The sequence below is a fragment of the Lonchura striata genome, chromosome 3, assembly GCF_050655825.1.
Source record: "Lonchura striata isolate lonStrDom1 chromosome 3, ASM5065582v1, whole genome shotgun sequence".
NCBI lineage: Eukaryota > Metazoa > Chordata > Aves > Passeriformes > Estrildidae > Lonchura > Lonchura striata.
The window spans coordinates 99,832,428-99,857,177 of NC_140705.1; the positions used below are offsets into that span (position 1 = coordinate 99,832,428).

Sequence of the window (24,750 nt, forward strand, 5' to 3'; positions counted from 1 at the left end):
TGTCTATTTTTGTGTGGATATCTTATTGGAAAACAGGTGGGGAGTCGATGAAATTTTTAGTCCCATTGTAATTATCACACTGGTGCTTTTCATCTTTAAGAAAAAAGGGGATTTTAAAGACTTGTTTTTCCCTAGAGCTAATTATTTTAACTTTGAACTTTTTATCATACTTATAAAAATGCATTCACCTGTCACAGCAGCTTGCCAGGTTTTATCTACATGGTTGCAGTAAAAAAAACATTGGATGTAAATTTCAGAATACAGAGATTACTTGGCAGTTGTATTTATCATAGAAGAATAAAATTTTATCTGCCTTTAAATGAGAGAAGGAGAAATAAATAAACTATGAAGGCTTTTTACTAGCATGTTAATATTCAGGTGAAAGCTTTTGATGGGACTGTTCAGAAAACTATTTAGCTCAGTAAATCTTCTTACTGCTGGCGTTTTGCAAACACCTTTCTTTTTTTTTTTTGCCCTCCCGTGTTATTTCAACCTTCATATCTTGTTGAGTAGCATATTTTTGAAAGCTGAGTATTTACACAGGGTTTTCTTTCAACTGCTGAAAAATCTGTATTCTTTGTATTTTTTTTAGAGAGTTAAAGGATATGTGTTGAGAATGTTAAGTTTTGGGTGATGTCAGTTTGGTTTTTTGGTTTGTATTTTTTTCCCCCCAGTAAACACTGCAGTGTACACTGGGAGCATTGTTTCAGTTTTGCACTTAGGAATGTGAATATTTGTACTGTATACTTAACATAGCAGAGGGCATGCATGAAAAAATTTTTGTTGCTTCGGGTCATCATAAGGGGGGAGGAAAGCTCAATGTTGCTACTTCACTGAGAAGTGTGCGACTGGATAACCTGCTCTTGGAAAATCTCATTGTTTGAAAAAGGCACTTGGTGCAGCAACATGCTGAAGGCTGTGCTTTCTTTCAAGTGCAGACATGTGCTCATGTACCCCACCTAATCATGGTTTTATGTCGGAAATTAAAAGTTTATTATGAATTTCAGAAACTTTAGTTCCTTCTAGAAAATTATTGCTAATTCTATGAAATGTAATTTTAATTTGTTAGAAAGTGTGTCATGCTAGATCAACTTTGTGGCTATTGAAAAGTTGTGCTGCATTTGCAATGTCTCTGTATGTATGCAGGAGAGCTCTTGCCACCAAAATAAATTTGCACTAGCTAAATTTTGTGTTTGATACAAGTTTTCCTCCATCACTACATTGCTTCATTATTTTAATTATGTATTTCCCAGCAATATAAGCTGGTATGAGAGCTGCTAAAGATAATGATCTGCTGCATATCATATCAAAGTTAGTGCGGGGGAAAAAATGTCTCTTGCTGATTTACATTTTTGACTTAGCTGATGTCTAACCATTTAAGTATTTGTTTTTATCTTAAAAAAAGCATTGTGCATTTTTTTTCATTTAATCATCCAAAATGAACACTTTGAAAATAGCAGATGTTACATCTTAAAGCCTGCCTGTGTAGAAAGAAAACACTCAACTTTCTCATGTCAGGACAGGGTGACAGAAACGTTGCATCTGAAAGCATGCTCTTGGGTGTGGGATGGATGTGAACAGGACAGAAGGATACGTGTGCTGATTGAACAGCAGGAAACCAAGCTGTCTCTTCCTTTTATTCTCTTCCTTCTCCTACCCTTCTCTGCTTTTTCTCCTTTTCTTGAGGCTTCTACAGCTGAAAAACCAGGGTGAAACATTGGCAACTCTAAGGAAGGTACTGGAAGTTGGGAATGGCTGCAGAGAAGAACTTGGCTTTTGGCATGCCGAGTCCTTGGGTTTTGCTCATTAGGATATAGTGTCACACTTGGGCTGGCTCGGTGGCATTTGTTTGGGGTTTTTTTTGTCTGTTTTGCATTAAGTAGTCCTCCCATGCAGGAGGTTTTACCTGCAGCTGCTTAGGACATGCTGACTCAGAGTTAGCACCTTGTCAACTGAGTGGTCTCAGATATCCCATCATGTATCCAAGTATCTGGACTTCCCATGGCTTGCACTTTTTTAACAGCTCTTGTCCATGTTGATGGACAGTCTCTGCTGTGCTGTTAGCGTATTATCCTGGCTCCTGCATAGGGGAGGAAAAGGTTTCTGGGCATCCATGAACTTGCCAGCTTTAATGCACAATTCCACAGAACTACAAACAATACTTTGTCTCAGTGAAGTGTTGTATCTCTTAAAGAGAACCACTGTCAGCCAGCATAAACCTTACTCCACAGATAGTGTAAATCTTTGGTAAAACTACCTTAAAAAAAAAAAATTCCTTAATATATTGCCTTTGTGTAATAATAAAAAAAAAAGCCACATACAGAAGGAACACCATGACCTCACTGCATTTATGTGTGAGGAATTCAGCAGAGGATTTTAAATCATGTAGTATTTTGGACTTGAGGAGAGCCACGCACGGGAAAGCCTGTCTATTTTATTAGCTATATCAAAACAGTCTCATAAAACTTGCTACCTCCTCGTGCAGACTGGCAAACTCCTCATTTTCTGGTTTGTAGTCTTAGATCATGGAAGCCAAAGAACGATATGTTACATGTGATGGAAGTGAAGAACTACTGAGGTTTACTTTTACACGTTGCTTGTTTGGTTGACTCTGGTTTTAGCTTACATAAAGTAAGGCTTTCTATAAAACATACTGATGTTAATTACAATTTCCACTTTAGCTTAGGCATTCTAAAATCTCAGGCTGAGAAAATAACTTCTTTGTGGGGAAAGCTTTCCAGGTGTCTAAAATATGGTGAAGGCGCCTGAATAAAAGATAGAGGGCTTGCAGTGAAATGACAAGAAAATTAGGATTTTGTGTATGTCAGAAAAAGTCAGAACAGGCTAAATTGTAGTTGAACATTTTCTTTCAAATGCAAGCACTTTTCAAGAGTGCATCAAACTCTCAAGAGTTGCACCTTCTAATTCTACTGTTTAAAGAGGGCTCATGTCCCATGATTTTTACCATCTGAATAGTATTGAAAGGATTGATTCATACAAAGAATTAACTCCAGAGGAGTTTTGGTTGCATTTTCAATATTGGATTTCCTACCTGGACAAATTTAAATCCACCAGTTTTACCTCCTTAGTATACACAGTTCTTTCTCTTTCAAGACCTTTAGCTTGAACTATCAAGCTACTTCTAAATCTACATGGAAGGCACTTTAAGAGTTGTTTTCAGAGCTGAAGAGATTAAATTAATTTAGGCTGCTAGGAAAAAATATGATAGCCCCTTCATAATTGTGTAACAGATTTTATATTATTCCTTAGAGGCAAATCCATTGTCATTCCTGGAAATTAATACAAGCACAGAAGAATAAAATTGTAAAGGTTAAAGCACCAAATTGTTTTCAATTAGCAGAGGATATAAAAAACAATAAGAGCTTCTGCATAAATATTATTTTCTATTTTTGTTCTTCTTCTGTTGTGTCTATGACTTAACAGGCATTAAGGGCAAGCCACAAAAAATACAGAGAAACTATTAGTAGTGGCAGCTTAGTGCATTGATTTTGATGAAGAAGGTTAATTTGAGTAAGTACTTATGTAAACCATTTTAATAAGCAAACACCTGCACAGGAAAGAGCAGACTAAAGGAGAGGACAAGGTAGGCATCTCTGGTGACACTTTAAAATGTTTGCAAGCTTGCACTTCTGCAAAGTGTTTTGTAGAAAAATATAAATACGCAAAAGATCTTGGATTTGGAAGATAAAGGTTAAAAAATATCCTAGAAAGGCCATCGTAGAAAGATGCTATCAACAGAATGATGTTCAGTTTGGAGGATTTCAGAAGATTAAAAAAAAAAAAAAATCAAAAGACAAGCTAGTTCTCCAGGATGTGTCTTGCCTACAGAGCACCTGCTGACAAAAGGAGACAGGAGTTTATTTCATTGTTCCTGTCAAAGGGCCCCAGTGGGATCTCTGTGTTTAATAAGTGCCGCACTAGGAAAAAATCTGGACTGACTGAATAGTGTCCAGAGAACAGGTGTTTGTCATGAGGGCAGGAGTGGGAGTGGACAGGAGCACCTTACCTCAAGAGCTTGGATTTTGAGGGTGAAAGACTACAGGAGTTGCATACACATGTTCTGGAATCTGCTTGCTTGGTTGTTTTCAGGATTAGGATGGTCAGGCATTTGTTTCATTGAAGAATGTTTAGATCCTGTCTCAGTGTTTCTATGGATTAGATAGTCTCTTGACATCTCTTCTGTTTTTGTGCTTATTTGAAATGACTGCAGCTGTTTTTCCACTTGAATGATTTCACAAAAAATAACCCAGATGAAATTGTGTCAAGTTAATGCTATGTGGCAGTGCTTGTGTTTCCAAAACAAGCAAACAAACAAAAAAAAATATAACCCCCAGAGCAAGTGACAGCTGGAATGTGGAAAATCAAGATCTGAGATCTAAAAGTCTGCATACAAGGGTTTTTCTTTTCCCAGAGTGAAGGCCCCAACTTAGTCATTCAATTGTCACTTCGCAAGTATGAAGTGCTAATACTCTCACATATCAAGAGTGTTTCCATATGAAATGCTCACAATATGTATTTTCAGAAATGGTCTGATTATATCTCTTACACTTCCTAAATTTTGCACATGGTCAGTTTCCCTAAATAATGGGGGATGTACTTTTTCTATTTGCATAGAAGCCTTTTCTGTAAATGTAACTTAGCTATGTAAGTGAACAGAATTTCCAATTTTGAGGCTGCAAGGCAAAATTCTTTGTGCTGAGTAAGATCTTTTCCATTAGGCTTCAGTAGTGGAACACACATTTCCATGTGTTCCCCTTTAGAAATTGCCTCACCAAGGTGTTTGTGAATGGGAAAAGTTAAAACCAAGTGGAATGATACAAGTGGTGTCACTTGTGTCAAATGTGTGTCATGCAGCCTCTGCCACATGGAGGATGGGCACTACAAAATAATGGGGGTGGGGAGTGCTTGGAGGGCCCCTCTCCACTGTGCTGTTGGTATCAGCTTTCTTATACTACCCAATATTTTCATCTCATGCTTAGATGACTGTATTTTTTTTTGTAAGCAAAATTTTTCTTAACACTTTTCTATCTATTCAATGCTACTTGGAAAAACCTGTTTTTAAATAGCAAGGAGTGTCTTTGAGAACATACTTTTTTTTTTTTTAACTGTCTGACCAAAAAGCTGTGGTCTTGCTTTGTATTTTGGTAATTGAATTCTTGAATTATTCCTTGAATTCTTCCTCTCATCAAAGCTTGGACATATCTATTAGGCTTTTACATGAAACTCTGGAGGAGTAAGTGCAGAACCCCAGTGCAGGAGCTCAGTCCTCAGAAAAAGAAAGTGTGAGCTTCTCCCTGCTCTGTAAAACCTAGCTGGTCAGTGTTTGACTGGGTCCTGGAATTAAGTTTTCAGGAGCAGGAATAAGGATACTTTTCTGGCAGCACTTCAGAGTGGTTATGGATGGTAATTCCCTTCCCTGTCTCCTTGGTTGTACTTGTACAGTGCAAAGAACCCTGCTCCATCCAGTGTGCCAGGGTGCCAGTCTGTTCTCCAGGCAGTTGTGCTGGCACTGGGGAGCAAGTGGCACAGCAAGGAAGTTGAAAGTTGAGGGATGCTTAAGTTGAAAAAGGCCAGAGGAGCAGGGTTCATCCAGTTGCCTTTGGTTGACTTCATGGAGGGTAAACATCTTCTAGCACTTTCTGTTGTTTTGTGTGAAAAATGAGTTTTAAAGATGGGGCAAATTAAGGATTTAGGGATTCTGCCTGCTGTGAGGCCAAGTGAATGCATGTTTTTCCTTGAGTAATTGGATGTTCATTTTGTAGACGACGTTTCATCTTTCAGTTATTTGGAGGAAAAGCAGTGGCTAGAAACTCTTAAATTGTTTTTTTTTTTTTTATTTAGGTTTTACACTTGCTGCAGTCATACCTAGAATCAAACCAGTTTGTTAGTTTGGACTTCCAGCAGGGACTGAGTGACATCATTACCTGTATGGGAACCAAGCTGTGGCTGGCTAAAAGGTAAGATAAAACACAAAATACCTGATTTATAAACACAGTTTACTAATGTATGGAAGACTTGGTTGATTTTTTAAGTTATTATTTTAGCATGGTGGGCAGATTTATTTGTGTTGAAATATGCAAAATTTAGATGCTTTATTAGATTGCTGATTTTTGATTGAGGTGTTTGGTTTTTTTTTCAAAAGCAAGGATTGTAGTCTAGTCATTAAATTAAAAAATAACTGTGAATGAACATTGCTACAGAAATAGACATATGCTACATATATGAGATTTTTATGTTACTGCTTTTCTGACTTTGACCTTTACAGAAAATTAGTGGGTAAATGTCGCAGTGGTTGTTTAAACTAAAAGTGTTTAGCTGCCCACAAATAATCCAAGATAGATTGGGAAACATTTTTCATAAGGTCATCTTCAGGTGACCTACATATAACTAAATAATGAGCTCTCTTGCTCTCTCTTGTTCTCTCTTGCTCTCTCTTTTCTTGATCTCTTTCTTGCTCTCTTTCTCTTTTTCTCATCTCTTCCTCTTTTTTTCCTCTCTCTTCCTCATTCTGTCTTTCTTTCTTTCTTTCCTTCTCTACTTTATCTCAGCAATTGCTTTTGAGAATTTCCACCCATGAGAATTCCAACCTTAAACTCTGGAGGAATCAGTTGTGAGCAAGGGCACAGGTCCTTGCATAGAGAGATAACTGGGAATAAATTTTGCACGTTTTGCACTGTGGCATGAGGCCACCAGTGCAGCTACTTTGGAATTCTGATAAAACCTGAGTCATTTTCTGATCATCAAAACCAAAATCCTTAGAGGTTTGGAGAAGAGGGTTGTCTAGAGGATGGGGGAAATCTGTCAGTGTTAACTGAGTTGGGGTAATAAAGATAGAGTTGATCTTTGGGAATTACAGAAGTGTTTCCTCAGAGATCATCACAGAGTGATAGTGATGATAGGCAGATAAAAATTGGTGCAAATAATTGGAAAATGATGCTCATAAACAAAGTCTGCACTTTACCTGGGGAAAGAGTGGTTGACTGAGCAGATTTTTTTTTTTTTAAAAAGTTACTATTTTTCTTGGTAATGCCTAATAGGGGAGGGGCAAATACCATAGAAAGAATGAAGAAAAAACACAGAAGAACCCCCCACCTGTGTTTGTGTATTAATCTGTGTTGTATATTTAAATATTGTGTAAATCCCAAAGAAGATACAGTAGGAATCAGAAGCAGTATAAAGATTGACAAGTATAGAACACTTTCTACTTCGAGACTGATTAAATAGGCTGAGATTTTTTTTTTAATAACGGGAAAAGGACAACTGAAGGATGTGAAATATGAGTCACATAGAAAGGGACAGGAAATTAGCATTCTGTCCAAGGTGGCAGATGTAAAAGAAACCAACTAATGAAGTTTTTAATGTAATTTTAATTTGGCTATGGAACTCTGTGATTTAAGATAGTCTTGATTTTAAACCTGTCTGAATTTTTAAGCAACGATTTAACGAGTCATGGAAGGAAAGTCCAGTGAGGTTACTGAGTATGTAGACTTCACAATTGGCTCAAGAAATTCTTCAGCAACCTTGAGGTTTTGGCAAATGTCATTCTCGTTATGCTTCCATTTCCTCTCTGCCCTAACTGGAGACATCATGGTGGATTTGGTGGACATTTTCACTTGAATTAGAGTAAGCATTTTCAAATGTTTAAATGAGAATATTAATTTGCATAACTAATTTGAATTCACTGATGCTGTTATAAAGAGTAAAAACCCAAATACTAGAGACTGAATTCAGTAGAAAGACACTCATTCTAAGTAATTCAAACCTTTCTCTTGCAGCAAATACATGAAGGCCGGGCTCTGTTCATTGCAGATTTTAAATAAATTCTATTTCCAAAGTATTTTCTCAGAGCCACCCTTTTTAATACATCAGTCACTGATTGATGTCTGGTTGAGTTTTTAGTGAGGTTTTTAAAATTATTTTATTATCATCTCTGGTAATGAAAGCTTTTCAGGCCCCCTCTAAGAAATTCTTGTGTACAGTAAAGGTGTTTTCCTGAAGAGAATTATTTTCTCTTTCACTTGCCTGTAAAAAGCCACAGCTGTATGTGCTGATGTCAGCAGCACATTTTGTCAGTTTGTTGTAGTCTTGTCATAGTTCTCAACAATGCAGTTAATGCAATGCATAAAGGATTTTAGAATGTCTTTCTCCCTGGATAGTAAAATTTTGTATTACGAGCATGCAACCTTCCAACACTAACTTAAAGCCTGGGGATTTTAACTAATGGAAACTATTTTTGCAGTTTCCTAATGTACTTTATAATTCTTGCACACTTTTAGCTAAGGTCTCCCTCCCTCCCTCCCTCTGCAATTCCCTTAACTTTTGCTTTAGTTTAATGTTTTCAGTGTGGTGTCATTAAAAAAAAAAGCAAAGGGAAAAACCTCCAGGAAGCAACCCAAACAAACAAGGATATTGAAGTGATGTTTTCTGGTGGTTTTAGTGTCCCACATTCAGTGTGCAGCTTTACTGTTAATTGACTGAGTGAAGGTGAACAACTGCACTGTGATCAACAGTGGAGTCTGAGGGTCTTGTTCTTGCCTTACTTTTTCTTGTTTTAAAGGACTTTTAGAAGATTGCTTGGCAACTGGGTTGTGAAATTTAGTGTGTGTGGGGGTTTTTGGGTGCTGGGAGCGCCTATTAGGAATCCAGCACTTTATTCTTGACAAGAAGTTTTTAGACTTCTTGGTATGCATCTGTTGCTGTCAAGAGAGGGTGATGATGGCTGGTTGGAGTCATCCTCAGTCATGTACAGACATTCTTGCCTTATTACTATTCAAGCAAAGACAGTGAGCACCACAGAGAGGACTTAATGGATCTCCATCTGTTTTTTCTTCCTTTTCCATAAGGAGATAGTTTTCCATGTCACTGATATTGCAGGGCAGGGACTATTTGAAAAGAGGCTATAAGAGGCACTCACTGTTAATCTTAAATGGTTTAAAAAAAAGTTTAAATAACAGGAAAGTGGTTTGTGAATCTGGGGAATTATTTCCAAACACGAATTTTCAATCACATTTCTGTCCTAGTTCTGTTAAATTCTTGTTGGTGTACTTTCAACTATGTACTTCCTTTGTACTGTGGAGCAGACTTCTCTGAGAATTCTTGAATTATAGAATTTTGGATTGCATATGTTGTTCTTAAAAATGAGGCTCAGTTGTCATGTGTGTGTATTTGGAGGAAAGATTATCATTTTCAGTGGTTTCCTGAACTGAGTGGGGTTTTTTTTGTTTGGGTTTTGGTTTTAGGGTTTTCTTTGCCTTTTCAGAGCCAGAATGGAATTTCCTTTCATCAGAATTTATTGGTGTAGAATAGCTCAAGATTCTATTGCACATTCCATGTAATATACTAATCTCTTTTTCTCCTCCATGTTACACCCTGATTTTCCTTTAGAGAATAAAATAACGGGTCACATTCCCCAAATCAAATTTCATAAAGCATTCAGTTTTTCAACTGGTATTTTCTGTCTGTTATGAAGGCAGACTTCTCATACTGCTGGGGCATGGTTGCTTTTTCTTCTTGGCTTTTTTTGTATCTTCAAAACGTTAACTTTTCTGTGTATTCAAAACCAATATTTTAATTTTAGATGTATTGAATGAGACCTCCCTTTTATCCACTTCTTAAGGTGATGTTTGAATTTTTTCCCTTTAAACTGTTATTCTTCATATGTACTTTAAATGTTTATACTTCATGTGATGTTTTTTATTTTGTTTTGAATATACCTGTTTGTTAGTTTGAAGTGGTTTAGTAATGTTACTGCTTTCCTTCACCTTCACACCAGTGTAAGTTAACTGCACTTTTTGCAAATGTGGGAGATGCAGGGTGTTTGAGAACAGAAATAAAAAAAACCCAAAAAAACATAAAATCTGTTTTGTTGGAGAACTTAGGTGATGGGACTAAGTGATAAAAATTAGTCTGATGAAAGCTTTAAAATATGATCAGTTTCTCAAGCTAAATCTTTGAAAGAGTTCAAAGCTCTGTCATATGAATAAATGTTTTTAAGTGTTTTGTAGCTCAGCTTCATACCAGGGAGTTACAAGACTAACTCAAGATGCCTTCTGCTTTATAAATACAGAACGCTAGAAGAGCAGCCTTTGGATTTGGTAATGTGTTGTACAGAAGTCCCAGAAATATCTCTGTTGTTTAATTTGTAGCCTTTGGTGTGACAAAGTATTGGTATTGGAAAATTTGAGAAATCATGTCATTGCATGCTCTGCTGTAGGATGCTGCTTTTCAGCACTTTTGAGTTGGATTTTCTTTTTCCGCCTTCCTACTTATTGGAGACCACAGGAGGGGGAAAAGACTTTGAGGTTCTGCCAGAAGTCAAATAACATACTCTGCTAACCTCTAGCCAGTGCCATTTCTTAGCTGAGAGCTTGTCTGCGCTGGGAGAGTTTACTTCTAAGAAGGTGGCTTTCTTGGAACTGACTTGTATAAAACCAGTTGGCTTTGCATTTTGCAAGGAGTCGCTGGTTTATCTGGAATGGGCCACCTGTGGTGTTTTTATAACCCAAATAACCCCTGCTCTGCAGTGCTGCTGCTTACAGCTCTCTGCTTTATGGTTGGCACTGTTAAAAATACGAATAGGTCCTGCACAAGATTTAAGCTTGCACAATGGATAGATGCAGAAGTTATTTTAGGCACAGGCTCAGACCGAGGTTCACTGTTCGCTGAGATATGTGCTGCTTGGTTTTCCCCCGGCTGATTCTCAGTGGTTCAGCTGCGACTGCTTTCAATGAGGAAAATCTCATCAGTCTTTTATAGCCCTACAGACTAAAGTAACTTGCCAAGTTTTGATGGCCATGGCACTCCATCAAGCCTGTTGTATCCCTTTTCCCTCTCCACTTTTGGCAGTGCTATGTGAGTGACAGTAGGCAGATGAGCAGTCTTAGGTCCTTCCTAGGAGGAACTTCACATGAGGTGCATTTAGGCCATCTGTGTAGAAAGCAAGAATGTGGCCTCTTGGTGGTTTCAAGACTTCATGGCTCAGACTGAAACCTAAATATGCCTTTTTCCTTTTTTTAAATATGCCTTTAAATATGCCACTTAGGAGAGACAGTGGTCACTTCTAGTGAACAGACTATTACAGGTAAAACAGGGACACATGCAGGCATACCTAGACAGAGGTGCAACATGCCCATGGGTCTCCACAGCTTTGCAAGCAGCCTCTGTGTGATTTTTGAAGTGGTTCTTATTTGGGAATTGCAAGTGGTTTTTTGTACTTTGAAAACAGCGAGAAGTGGGGAGAATGTCAGGTTATCCTCCTTGACAGAGACAGAAATCCTCCTCTTGTTTTAGTACTCTTGCCCCTTCTTCCACTACATCAAGATGAGCCTTCTTATCCTTCCAAGGTCATATGTGCACTTGGCGTCTCCCTGTTTTCTAACTTCTCCACTTTTTCATTTCTGTCTTTAAAACCTACACATTGAGAAGTGCAGTTAATTATCTTTGTTCGTTAGTGGTCTGTATGTGTTGTACAGGCAAGTTCAAAAGTTGAAAATAGTTTTAATGTTGAGTCTTTCTCTGCAGAAGTTTATTTACCTGGTTTCAAATGGAAAACTTAACTTTCTGTAAGCTGGAGCATTACCTTTGTACACACAAAACATTAAGGGAAATTTTTGTTGTTTGGTTCCAGCTGCAAATGAAGTGTACCAGTATGAACAGCTCACAGAATATGCTGAGTTGGAATGGACCTGCAAGGATCATCGAATCCGACTCCTGCCTCTGCACAGGCCATCCCCAGGAGTCACACCATGTGCCTGAGAGCATTGTCCAAATACTTCTTGAACTCTGTCAGGCTTGGTGCTGACTCACCAGTAATTTGTTAATCTGCACATTCTAACCCATGGGCCTTGTTTAGCCTCATTTGTCTTTGTTTTTGAGAACAGTCATAGCACGTCATTGTTCATAAATGTATTCCTAGAGGCACTAATTTAAATCTTACGTGCTTTTAGCAGGCTAATTTAGGTTTCTGTGCTGCTCCAAGTCCACTCTTTCACCAGTTTTGATAATAGTATCCTTAACAGGGCTACGAACTGTTTATTTAGGCAGTTGGTGATTGCTTGTTTTGGAACACCCACTTTGGGTATCAGTAGAGACGTTTGGACTTCAGGATGAAGTTTAAATGTGCTTTGCATAAGATAAAATAGTGTTTGATTCTGGTTCATAGGTATATTCCTAACTTAAATAGGAAAATTCCAGTAATATTAAGTTTTGAATAAGGTTGTTTAAGGTGTTCCCTTCACCAGTGCAACATTTGGAGTAGGCAGAAACAATGTACAGTTACAGATTTTGGACATAAATCCTCACTTATATCTGAAAATGATTTTCAATAAATAAACTTAAGAGTTTTCATAGCTTTTCCTTCATAAGTAAGCCCCTTGATTTAATTGTGTAAAATTCATTAAATTTGCACTTGGGATTAGTTTGACCTCTTAAGTTTTTTAGGATGTTGCTCAGGAATCACATGAGGTTCTCATTAAGAGAACAAAAAAGAGAACAGCTAGGATTATTTTATCAATCAGGTATGCTAAAAACAACACCAACAAAACACAGCCTTTCAGTATCATTCACCAAGGACAGCTGGAGCACAAACTAATTTTCCTTAATAGCTGAAACTCAGGATGTTTTTAGTGGTATGACAATGAAAAAATAATTTGTGTAGCTTCTTTTTAAAGCAATAAATTTTCTGTCTTTACCAGGGAAACTAATAACAACATAACAGTCTGGCTTTGAGGGTGGTAGAAAAACTTAAATCACCAGACTAGCAACTCCCTTTGGAGACAAAGCCTGCTCTGATGCTGGATGAGCTGTGCCTATAGAATGGGCGAGTGAGGGGGCTGTGCACATGGTAATTACATTGAGGAGATCTCAGCAGCACCAAGTAGGCAAGCAGATGGACTTTTACTAATGTTTGTATTTCTGTTTCTGTGCGCGTGTTCCTGCACTTCCAGGAACTCAGCAAGGTTTACTTGGTAGTTCAGGCTTCATTATTACTTTTTTAAATGCTTTCCATTAAATGTAGGTCTGTTGGTCGTGATGTTCATTGATGTGCTGGTTTTGTATTACATGGTTAAAATGCTATGGACAAAGTTTAATAATTAAATCCATTATTAATGTTTCCTTAAGAAGACAAGAGGAAGGCCATGCATGTTGATTCAGTGCTACAGATGTGGGCTCTGAGAGAAAACAGATTAAAGTATGAATGCTGCCCTCTAAACAAATACATCCCCAAAAACCTCAGTCTTTAGAATGCTGCAGAATTTGAAAGCTAATAACCAAAACAACAGGAGAATATTTAATCTTTTAATCAGCTGCTTGCTGTACGTGTAGGAGTGATTTCCGTAAGCTTTGTCATCTCCATAAATGATAACTGATCCTTTACCAGATCACACTGCAGGTAAAATGTGGTCAGTACAAAGCCAGCTTGGCCTGGTTCATCAGCAGCCCTCCAAGGATAGAGCTCCCCATGGACAGCCCTCAAGGATTATGTAGAGTTGACTGTATCAAGACTCAGAGCATCACAGATGTCACAGATCAATACTCAAGACATCACTTTTTGGTGTGTTTAGAAGATATTTTAGTTGACACAATGGCAGGTCAGATAGCAGAAGTATCTAGCCACCAGAAGGAGGAATACTTTTGGAGATTGGGCCTAAAATTCTTCAGCAAGGAGTGTGCTGGGAGTTGATAGAGAGGGGAAGATAGACTGTAAACCCAAAATTTCTTTGCCAGTGTGACAGCCACAAAAGCTGAGATTATGGAAGACAAAGGCACAGTGGGAAACTCTTAATAGGAAGTTGCACAGATCCCATCCCCAAGTACCAGCTTTGACATGTTGGATTCAATAAAAATTCTTTCTTGTGTTTATGTAGTGCTAAAGTCAAAAATCCAGCCTCTAATGTTCCTAAAATTTTGACTTATTAGAAATGTTTATATAGTTCAGAAATACAGTAATTTGTGCAATTGCATCCTGTGCATTAACTTGAATACCATGTTCAGGAAACAAATTCTATTGATTCGTTGGAATAAAAAATTGTATGTAATACTAGTGGCTAGAAAGTGGGAGAATTTGGGGTTTAAATTCATCACCAGCAAGCTGATCTAATTTCTGCCAGCTAAAATATAAATTTCTTTGACAATAACATGTTATTTACACAAAAGAATCAGGCAGTGTTTAGTAAGTACAGTGTTTCTTTTAATATGGGATTTTTTCTAAAATGATATCGATAAGTTTAATCATAAGAACAGGTCTTCCTTCCAGGAACTTTAGTGCTGTCCAGCCTTTCTAAAGGCTCCAGAAACATACAGCATTACAGTAAGAGTGGCTTTTCCATTGAAGACCAGAGAGGGAGTAGGCAGTTCATTTAATTAGTTGATCACTTTGAAAAATAAAATGAAAACAGTCATTCTAGTCATTATTATGAATCTCTTCTTCTTCACAAGGTAGCTGTGAATTGACCTTTGAAGGGGTTGCCCTTGTGGTCTTGCCAGCTCTGGTGTCTTTACCTTGATGTTTAAAGAGTGTTTTGATGGTTTTGGACAAAATATGAGGATTTGTAGGTGACTTTGTAAGTTGTATAATTTTGACTAAAGTTCTACATCAACTTGATTCATTATCCAAATCTTGTCATCAGTTTTTAAAGTCTGGAGCTGAGATTGACCAATCTGAATTGTGAAGAGTCACTTAAGCATTGTATTAAAAAAAATATTATCAGATACTGTGAATTATTTACTGTTCTACTGTGACCAGAGCTGTAATATACATGTTACATTATTAGAAGGAAATTCTATTTTGTTAGTTATTTAATAAAGTTATATTCCCATTTCAGAAATAAGATTAGAAGTTAAAAAGATTCATAAAGCAGCACTGGGTAAAAAATTTGCAGTCTTTTGAAGGTTTCTAAAGCTCGGAAACTGCAAAATGCAGAGCTTTTCTGAGACCTCTTACAAAAGGTTTTAGAAATCACTAAGATAGCCAACTACACTAAGATACCTATAGCTCACCTCATCCACAAGAGAGATATTATGGATATTTATTTGAGAGACATTACTTATCTGGTTGCATTTGAGATTTCTTAGTGCTCATTGAGAGTTTGGGGAAATATGCTTTGATTTTTATGTTGTTAAATTTTTTGTAAATATTGTAAGTTGCTGTATATTAAATAGAGCTTGTCCTGCTAGTAGTTTTCCAACATCTGTTTCCTAATGAGGAAAAATATGAGGAAAATAAATGACCTCTTTGGAAAACATTGAATTTCTAGAATAACCAAAAGCTAATGTAATAAACATTAACATGAACTGCTTTGATTTCATAATCACTAGCTTGTATCTGTCTTATTTATGTAACAAATGCAATAAATTAATGTTACAGTTGTTGTTGCTCATCTTGAAGTGAGGTGGAAAGAGAGGAATGATCCAGGACAAAATAGCTGTCAGCTTCTTAAATCAACTGACTGTCATAGAAAACTGAGGGTTTGGGAAGATAATGAGAATCTACAGAAGTTGTGTATCAAAATTTTTTGGTACTTGCTGTAAAGGTGTGTTGGCATCCTGACTTCAATACAGAAATGTGGATGGTTGTAAATGATGCCCTTTGATAAGTAGAAATGCTATTTAAGGGCCTCTGCAAACCTTAGTGGTGACAGAAAAGCAAGAGATTGTCTTTTTCCCAGTGTTCTGACAGAACTGAGGCCAAATGTCTGAGCTTTCCATGATCTTTGCTCCTTGTTGTTTCTCTTGGAAAAGAAGGTAATTTGCTCCATAATTCATTAATGTTGATCTTGTTTAAATGAAACAGTTAATACAGGACAAACTGAATTTTAAAAGTTAAGCCATGTGTTCCTGATAGAGTTGAAGCAATGAAGTTGTGGGAGCCAAGTACACAGGAGGTCTGTGACCACATACTGCTGATTTCTTCAATAAGTGCCAGTTTGGTTTTCATTAGATCTGCCGTCCAAAATAAGCAAAGCAATGACTACCTCAGATTCAGCATGATTTAACTATAAAAGGTGAATCAAACATTTTAAAGATAATATTTGTGGAGCTCCAAGCTGTGAGAGTCTAGGATTGATTTCAGTTGTGTAGACCTAAGCTGCAATCAGTGGTACTTAGTGGAGGTAAAGGCAGAGCAGAAATCAAAGCAGCCCTACTACTACTGTAGGTAGCCAAAGCCAGCTGGAGCAAACCCCAGTGTTGCACATGGAGCTTCTGAACCTGCCCAGTCTGATTTTCATCTTCTGAAGGGTATGCTTCCTCATTCACCTACCAGGCAGTTCCTTATTGAAAACAAATAGCTCTTTGTTACTCTGGTCATATAATATTCTATAAGTGTTTAACTGAGGCCTCTTCAAAGGCCCGTGAATGGGAGCCTGTGAATTTTAACGGGCTCTTTAACTCCATTAACCTTTTTCTTTGAAAAGAAATTCCTGGACTCCTAATGGCTAACAAAAGGTTTCCTTCTGCAAGTGTCTTGAGCTCTTTTTTAGATTTTATATTCACAGGCCAGAATTGAAAATTCTATTGCAAATAAATCTGCCTATTCTATCTCCAATTACTTGTTCAGCATTAATGACAAGAAGTTGAGTAGGTTTGGAAGACTTTTATTTTCAGGATCTAATCCAGAAATCTGCTATGAAGTGTCAATAATATGTAAACTGGCACCTTTGTTTTCAGATTTTCTACTGTTCAGCCAGGCTTACCTAAAATAGTAAGAAAAAAAAGACACTTCCACCATAGTGAAGATACTGTTAGGCTAGAGCTTTGGGCAATTAAAAAAAAAATGTGTAAACTCTTTAAAATTTTCAGTCCTTTTAACTTTCTTGACTTGTGTTCTTTCAATGACCTTGTATATTCTGTGAAGTTCCATGGTTGTAGAATCATAGAATCACCTGGGTTGAAATGGAACTCAAAGATCACCTAGTTCCTACTTCTCTGCTGTGAGCTTGGGACACCGTCAACTAGAAGAGGCTCTTCAGAGCCCCATCCAACCTGGCCTTGAACACCTCCACCTCCATGCACAGCTGCTCTGGAGAACCTATTCCAGTGCCTCACCACTCTCACAGCAAAGGATTTCATCTTAATGTATAATCTGAGTCTGCTATCATTCAGTTTGAATCCATTCCCCCTTGCCCTTGTAAAGTCTCTCTGTTGCAGGCTCCCTTTTAGGTTACTGGAAGGCTGCAATATTTTTGAATCTGAACAATCCCAATTCTCTTAGCCTATCCTCATTGGATGATCTGATAAGGACACAGCAGCTCCTTCCATCATCATTTAGTTCTCGTTGATAAAATTAGAAATAGGTTTTTTCTGCATCTTGTTCTAAGTAGTAATCTGAAGTAATAATCCTTTCTGTTCCTGCCTGTCACAGGAATCTTCCTTCCCATTGCCTGGTAGGTCCAGTCTGTGACAGTGCTTGACTTCCATGTTACTCAGGGCAAACAGCCTTTGACTTCTCTTTGGTCAGAGGTGTTGAAACATTCTGCAGTGTTAGTTGTTAGTGAAACTTAATGCAGCAGTTGCCTGTGACCTGATTTTTATTTCCACCTGGACAGTCAAGTGAGAGCATTATGAAGGAGTACTAGAAAGTGTGGGCAAGCTTCTAAGTGCAGTAAGATTCCAGGAGCAGGCTGGCTATAAGCTCTATATCCAAACACAAAGCAACAAATTGAACTTCTGAAAATAATGGTTTAAGGCATCTGGACACAGTATGTCAGATGGCTGTTGGGTCTTTGGTGCCAACTCTTTGACTTCCACTTGTGCTGTTGTTACACTATACTGGCTAGCATAGACAAAGCATTGCTTTAATCAGGTATGGATCTCTGCCCTGGCATCACTAGCCTCCTGTTAGTATAGATATGTAATAGTATGAATATTGTTTTGATAGCTGTTTAATGTTTCTGCGTGGATATAGCCTTAAATATGAGAGTCCGAATCATCTCTAGGTCTACCTTGTTCAGAGTCATGTACAGTTTGTTGTGTGCGTGAGCATATGATGTATTTATTTCCATTAATAACCAGGTTGGAATGAAATGGGTTTTGGACAGAAAAAAGGGATGCTGTTCCAGATGTCTGGAACTCCCACCTTTTGCTACTGCTGTGACTTTCTTGTTTGGAGACAGATTTCCTCAAATCTTGTTTATGAGAACACCACTTTATTAGTATTGGTGTTAAAAAGGAAACATTTTGTACTGTTCCTACTCGTGTTGCTGAAGTTCTGCACGAACAGGTCATGTTAAATACTGTGCAGTGCATCATTTGAAATGTTCAGCACTGTGATTTTTGGCTGTCAGATCTGTTACGTAAATCAGTTTGATTGTCTTCAAGATATGAGCTTTCTGCTACAGTCTGAACAACACTGAAGTTTCTTGGTTTTGGAAAACTGAATTTCCTGTTGTGTCTGTCTGGCACATATGAATGAGAATTCACTAGCATCACCAGAGCAACAGAAACAGCCAAGGACAAACGTTTGGCATGTTTTATGCTGGAAAAGTCTAATTTCAAAATCAAAACATGCATATGCACATACTTAAAATGAAGCGGTAAGTGCTTAAAAGGTGGACCAGAATGAAAAACATGCCAGTGTTGCCCTTTCTTCAGTAAAAGTTGCATCAGCCATGTTTTGCCCAGGGCACAGTTTGTATGTCGGAAATGTTCTTTCCACTGAAAACATGGAATGATAAGTGAGTCTTCCATTTTTTTGAGGGAGCTTACTGCAATAGACTCATTAGGTTCCTCATATTGGCTGGAAATTGTTGTGGCTGCTTTCATCCATTTGTGAAAGACCTCTTGTGGTTTGTTTTTCTTCTGAGCCTTTGACTCGCCAGTCCCTCTGTTTTCTCATGGGTTAAACTCCCAACTCTGTGAGTATTCCTTGGTTGTGTTTTCATACTCATTTGTGAAGAACAACTTAGGCAGCAACTGGATGCCCAAGATACAGGAAGGATCTTTGCTTAGCCTGGGTGGATAGAAATTAAGTCTGCCTAATACGACTCTCCAAAAATAGGCCATATTAAAATTTCTTTGGCTTCTTAAGGCTTTGGTTCTTGTTGATGTGCATCTTCTCAGCAGGCAGCTTGTAGCTCTTGAGCTTTAAGGCAAGTGGTAGGAGGCAAGCATGAAGAAGTTTGGGGAGGTATGAACCTAGTAAGAAAGTGTCCAAAAAGTCTCTTTTTTATGAAAAAGGAGAAAAAAAATCTTTTGAAGAGAGATCCTGGTAGTACATACTCTGCTGTGAGTTATGTGGATGCCTAATATTGTAGGTCATAAAAGAAAGCATAAGTATTTTAAGCTTCTTGCAGAGTTTATTACTGAAGGTGAGAGCAATATTTCTGGTTAAAGTTCTCTTTTCTACTAGGTTCATATGCTTACTCTCCATAGGCAAATATAGCAGCCAAACTATGTAAGAACCTCAAACCTTTCATTTTTATGTTGTGATCACATATCTTACTTGAAAAAGCCTTTTTTTCTTGAATTTGAAAGATGTTAGAGTTCAGAATATTTGTTGGAACATTTTTAATTAACAATTTCTGAAAGAGTTTCAAACATTAAGATAAGCATACAAAGAATGTGCCAGATAAAATAAAAATGAAATACTGAACATAATTAGTCATACTTCAAGCTTGTGCTGCTTGATTCTGAAAGGTTTTGTTTTAGTACAAGTCCCATTGGGCTCTTCAGAATAATTTCTGTGTTTTGAACTAGATTTCCTGTTGTTCATATTTTAAGTTATATTTTTAAAAAAGGTTTAATGGCTAAGTATGTTTCAGTGATAGTAATACAAAGAAAAATGAAATTGTTAATCTAATTTTGTTTTTAATTGGAGAGAAAATAGATGTTTCTCACTTGCAAATTGAAAAGGTAGAGCAGAAAGTGGCTTATTACCAATTTCCATTTTATATACAAAATTCCGAATATTCTTGTCTGGGAACAAAAATAACTATTTTTATAAGCATTAACACCTCTGGTCTTCATCAAAACAGTGAGAGAGCTGTGGCCATTAAAAAGATGTAGCAGGTACGTTGCAAGGGAAGTTTCTCTTTTATGAGCTGTAAGAGTAAGAATTCAAGACTTCTTTTTTTGATGCATTTAGTTACATGCATTATCTATAAACAGAAAGACCCATTAGGTGCTACAAGGAGCTGGTTCATTCAGTAATAATGAAATGTAGCAACTGCCATTCAGTGGAATGGCTGGAGGAGGAAGGTGTTGCCATTCTGCAAGAGAGACTGTCCCTCAGAATGGACCAGGAAGTGAAGCCTAGATAACTTGGTCTAATGATTTTATATATGCATTCTCATTTGACCAGTAGTTTATCTTCATTAATTAAAACAGACATGCCAAACTAGCTTCTTTTCTGCTGTTTCTTAGCATAAGATTATAAGGATTTAAGATTTAAAAACATGATTTTTTTTTTTTTAGGCTAAATCCTTGTTTTGTGACCAGAGCTGCCTATGTTGATGTCCTTGTGCTGTTGAGTACTCACCTGGAGAAGTTTCAAAAGCAAGGTAAGTCAATATACTGTTTTGTACATCGGATTTAATATTTGTTTCTATTTCTGAGCTCTGGAAGAAAGTTGAATCTGGAGAAACAACAGTGTATTACTTGTGCTCAAGGTATCTACTGATTTCTGGAATCCTTTAGCTGCTTTGTAGAAGAAGGCCCTTTATTCTGCTTCTCAAGAGCTAGTCCTAGGTTTTCTTGAGGAGAAAACTGAGTTCCATGTCAAGGCTTGAAGTGATCTTGCAGTATTCCTAGTCCTAGAATGGCTAGCAACAAAAAAGATCCTCTCCATGTTCCAAAATGGTTTTTTAAACCAAAATCCACATCCTGGACTATTGCGACTTTAACCTTTCCAGAAAGCCACAGAAATGTTCCTTCATGAGACACCTGAAATAGTTTCAGGGAAAATGTTTTCTAATGTTTAGAAGTTTTTAAGAAACAGCCCTGAGAGCTTCTTTCAGTTTCTTTTTTTATTTTTATTCTTTATCAATGGGAATTTTTTGAAGGACCATTGAGAACTATCAATGGTTTTAATGTAGATTATAGATAGCAACAGTACAAAACAAGCTGTGAACAATAGGAAAAACAAAGGTATGGAGGAAAGGACACCCTTTAACGTGTGCCAGTGTGTAGGCAGCTTTCAGTCAGCTCTAAGTACTTCTTTGTGGATTTGTTTTGTTTGTTTCTTATGAAGAAGTGAGTAATAAATTACTTTGTCAGTCCAGAAAGGCAATTAATGAATACTTCTGTAATTTCATTAAAATTCTTAACACTGCATTTAATTCACTGGAACCATTCTTTATTTCAGAGATTCATGTTGTGGGCGCTGTTAATTTTAAAATCAATTCCTTTTGCTTTTTTTGCCTAGACCTTTAGTTTATGTAGTGACATTCTAATTCTAAAAATTGCTATTGGTATGATTTCTTGTGATTGTACAGTTCAAATAGGGATAGTTGTTAGGAAAGCAAATTGGTGATGAACATGTCTGAAATTCACTTCTTCAGACAGGCTGTTGCAGAACTAGCCCTTACAACAGAAGGACAGGCACACATGACTAGGCAAGGGCCACATGCTCTGTAGGGTGGAACGCACCACCTTATCTAAAGTAGTTTCAATATAACATGTCTCTAGGAATAATTTTTTTTCCTGGGCTCTTTACTGTTTTTTCTGTGGCTAAGCTATACCTACCAACAATAATTTTAAAATTAAAATATATTTTTTCTTAATTTTTTATTACTACAGAATAAAGCTTTTTAAATCCTCATAAGCCATTTGCCTTAGTGATAATCTTTTGCAGTACATTAAAAACTCTAGCTGTGTATTACAACTACAAAATAAACAAAAGCAACCACCAAAGCCTCCTTCAACCATATTTGGGCTCATCACCCTCTTACTTTGAATACTGCTTTTTAAAAGAGAGATCCTTTTGGGAATATTAATTTTTACACTTTTTTTAACATGACCCTCTACCACTGTTCAGTTCCTTTGTGGTATGAATCATCCTCGTTTTTCTGTATTCTCTTCATGTGAAGGTTTTTTTCATCTTCTGATTATTCTTGTCACTTGCCCTTCAGCTCTATTTTTGTTTTTTTTTTTAGGAAGGAACAGCCAGTACTCCAGGGGAGGGCTCCTGGTTTTGCTTACTTAGTGGGCATTGCATTTCCTTTATCAGTCTCTTTCCTATTTCAGTTATCCTTGGGGTTTTTTTGTCTGTTCTGGTTTTTAAACAATTGCTGCACATTTGCAAAGACTTTTATGGACCTCTCCACACCAGGAAACTCCTTTCCTTTTTTTAATGCCCCTGATTTGTGAATAGCCCTTTGAGCTTGCGGGACTGCACCATGCTGTGTTTGGATTACCAACTATAGTGAATTAATTTATTTTCCAAAGCTCATGTGGACGGTACCAAACCTGGGTGCTGTAAGGTACAATTTCTGCAAAAGGAAAACAATTATTTTTGCAGATTCTTTCTGCTCTGGTATAGTTCATTAGTATTGTTTTGTGTAAAAGTTTCATTCCTACATAGGTTTAAAATTACATATTTCAGTCTGTGTGTACAGAGAGTAAACACTTAGGCTGGAAGTACTGTTTTGAAAACCTAAAGATTCACTGGGAACAATTTTATGTATCATAGGCAAGAAGCCCTTCTGAAAGGAAGGAGTTATGTGTTTATATTAAATAGAAACTGAGTGTCCCATGACACAGTAAGAGAAAGACTAAACTCACCAGTTTGAACTGAATGAGTCTCCCATTTAAATGTTTTAAAGATATGATTATTAATTGAAGCATTATACTTTTCTGAGATTAAATATTTTACTCATATGTATATATCTCTGGTTATGAGCCAATTTTCCTCTGTTCTAATCTTGATTTGTAAAGTTGTTTCAATGAATAAAGGGTGAGGGACAAATCCAAATAAAACTGTTTCTTGATGTGTTTATCTAAGAGGCCCCAGGAAGTGCTGTATATGAGTTCCAGGCCACAGCCTGAAACTGATTTTCATCAACAGAAATGGGAATGCAATGTAATGAGCCTGCAACTGGTTAAAATCAGACCACTTCTAATTGATTATGCCTGTCTAAAGAGGCTACAATTACAAAGAGGTTTTCAGAGTACAGCTCTGCCTAGGCCTTTCCTACATTATGATTATTTTCTGTAAGTGATTTGTTGTTTTGAATTAATAAAATCTGTCTCTTAAAGTGCAGGATAGCCCTTAGAGAATTTACTTTGCAAATTCAAGAAAGTCATCTTTAAAATGTTGGCTAAGGAAGGCAGGGAGTAATAGATACCAAAAGCATCTTGTCCAGCTAAAAATTTACTGCTGATTAAATGATGATTATTTATCTTAAACAAAACCAAACAACCCAAACCCCATAGGCAGCACTTCCACCCATTGCTGCACTGGGTGGAAGTGCTCCCTGATTCATGTCAGTGGGAAAAGACTGTTTTCTTTCATTGAGGTGATAGGCAAAATCTAGAACTTTTTTCTCAGCTCCTGATGTGTCTGAGGGCTTTCAGATATGCTGAGAATACATAATGCCAAGACTATATAAACTTAAAAGTATTTTTATTCTGTTATTAAGTGTGGCTGGAAGCTAGCCTCTAAAAAAAGGAAAAAAATAGTTAAAATATAGAAATACTATTTTAACCTTTATTGAGAGTAAAGAAAGTTCTTACCAGGTATAGGATTATTTAATGAGCTCATGTCTAATGTCACTATTAATAGTTATTAATGTCCAGGGAATTTGTTTTTGCAGATCTCTTTGATATATTTTCTCCACATTAACTGTTTTTATAGATCAGAAACCACAGATGTCTAGGGCCTTTTCATTCTCATGGGAGAACAAAGCAGTCCTCCTGCAGAGGATATTCTGGCAATTCTACCCTGCTTCAGATATTACAGAGGAATAAAGTAGCATTTGTAGGCATATTGGGGTGGGGAAAATGACCTAGAGTCCAGGTGAGAACATGTTCAACTTTAGGTGTGTATATGATTATTTGCAAATTCACAAGTTTTGATCAGGAGGAGTTAGAATCAGAGGTCTGTAGAGCTCCAGATCGATGTGTGCATGTCAGGTTACAAGCTTTCCTGTGCACTGAGAGATGGGCTTTGCAAGTGGTGGAGTACAGGATTCTGGTGTGATACACTGTTTCACTAAATAAGATTCCTCTGTTGAATATATGAACTTCTGAGAGGACCTGTCACAGACATTCCTGCCTTCAAATCTCCTGAAAATTGGTGTTTGAAGCAAAAAATTACTGTGATGTGCAGTGCTGCTAAGGCAGGAGCCAGAGTGTTGAATTGCAGTGAAAGCTCAGTTCTGGGATGCTCTGTCTCTCTAAAAGAAGAAGAATGCCACAAGACAGAGTGGTCACATTTTCCTTCTTGCTCACATCTTGAAAAAGTTTTCTTGTAATATTTTGTTATTTCATGAGGGGAAAAACGGATGCAACTCTCTGTAATGTACTTGACGAATAGAAGCACATTTTGGCCAGGGTTGTGTTCCAAAAAATGGCACTTGTTGATAGAGCTCTGTCAGTGTCAGTGAAGTAGGATGTAGAACAGAAGACAGAAAAGATGAAAGAAAGTGTTGCTAAAGAGAATCGTGCCAAATTGTTGCTTTATCCTGTATATATGCTGTCAATCTGCTGGCTGGTTTGGCCTGTTGTCAAGTATAGTGTCTTCAAAATTCAAGTTTGGTGGGAAGGAGAAAATATTTAAACAAGATGTCAAATAAG

The 24,750-nt window shown here is 37.2% G+C and overlaps 1 protein-coding gene across 4 annotated transcripts in view; it reads left to right on the forward strand.

The window, feature by feature from the left end:
• Window positions 1–24,750, forward strand: part of THADA (THADA armadillo repeat containing) — a 151,749-nt gene that overhangs the window by 85,290 nt on the left and 41,709 nt on the right. For all 4 annotated transcript variants that reach the window (XM_085577096.1, XM_085577097.1, XM_085577099.1 and 1 more), the window contains exons 30-31: window positions 5,863–5,978; window positions 20,431–20,516. In XM_085577096.1, the coding sequence (XP_085433222.1) occupies window positions 5,863–5,978; window positions 20,431–20,516 (202 nt within the window). The remainder of the gene's footprint in view (window positions 1–5,862; window positions 5,979–20,430; window positions 20,517–24,750) is intronic.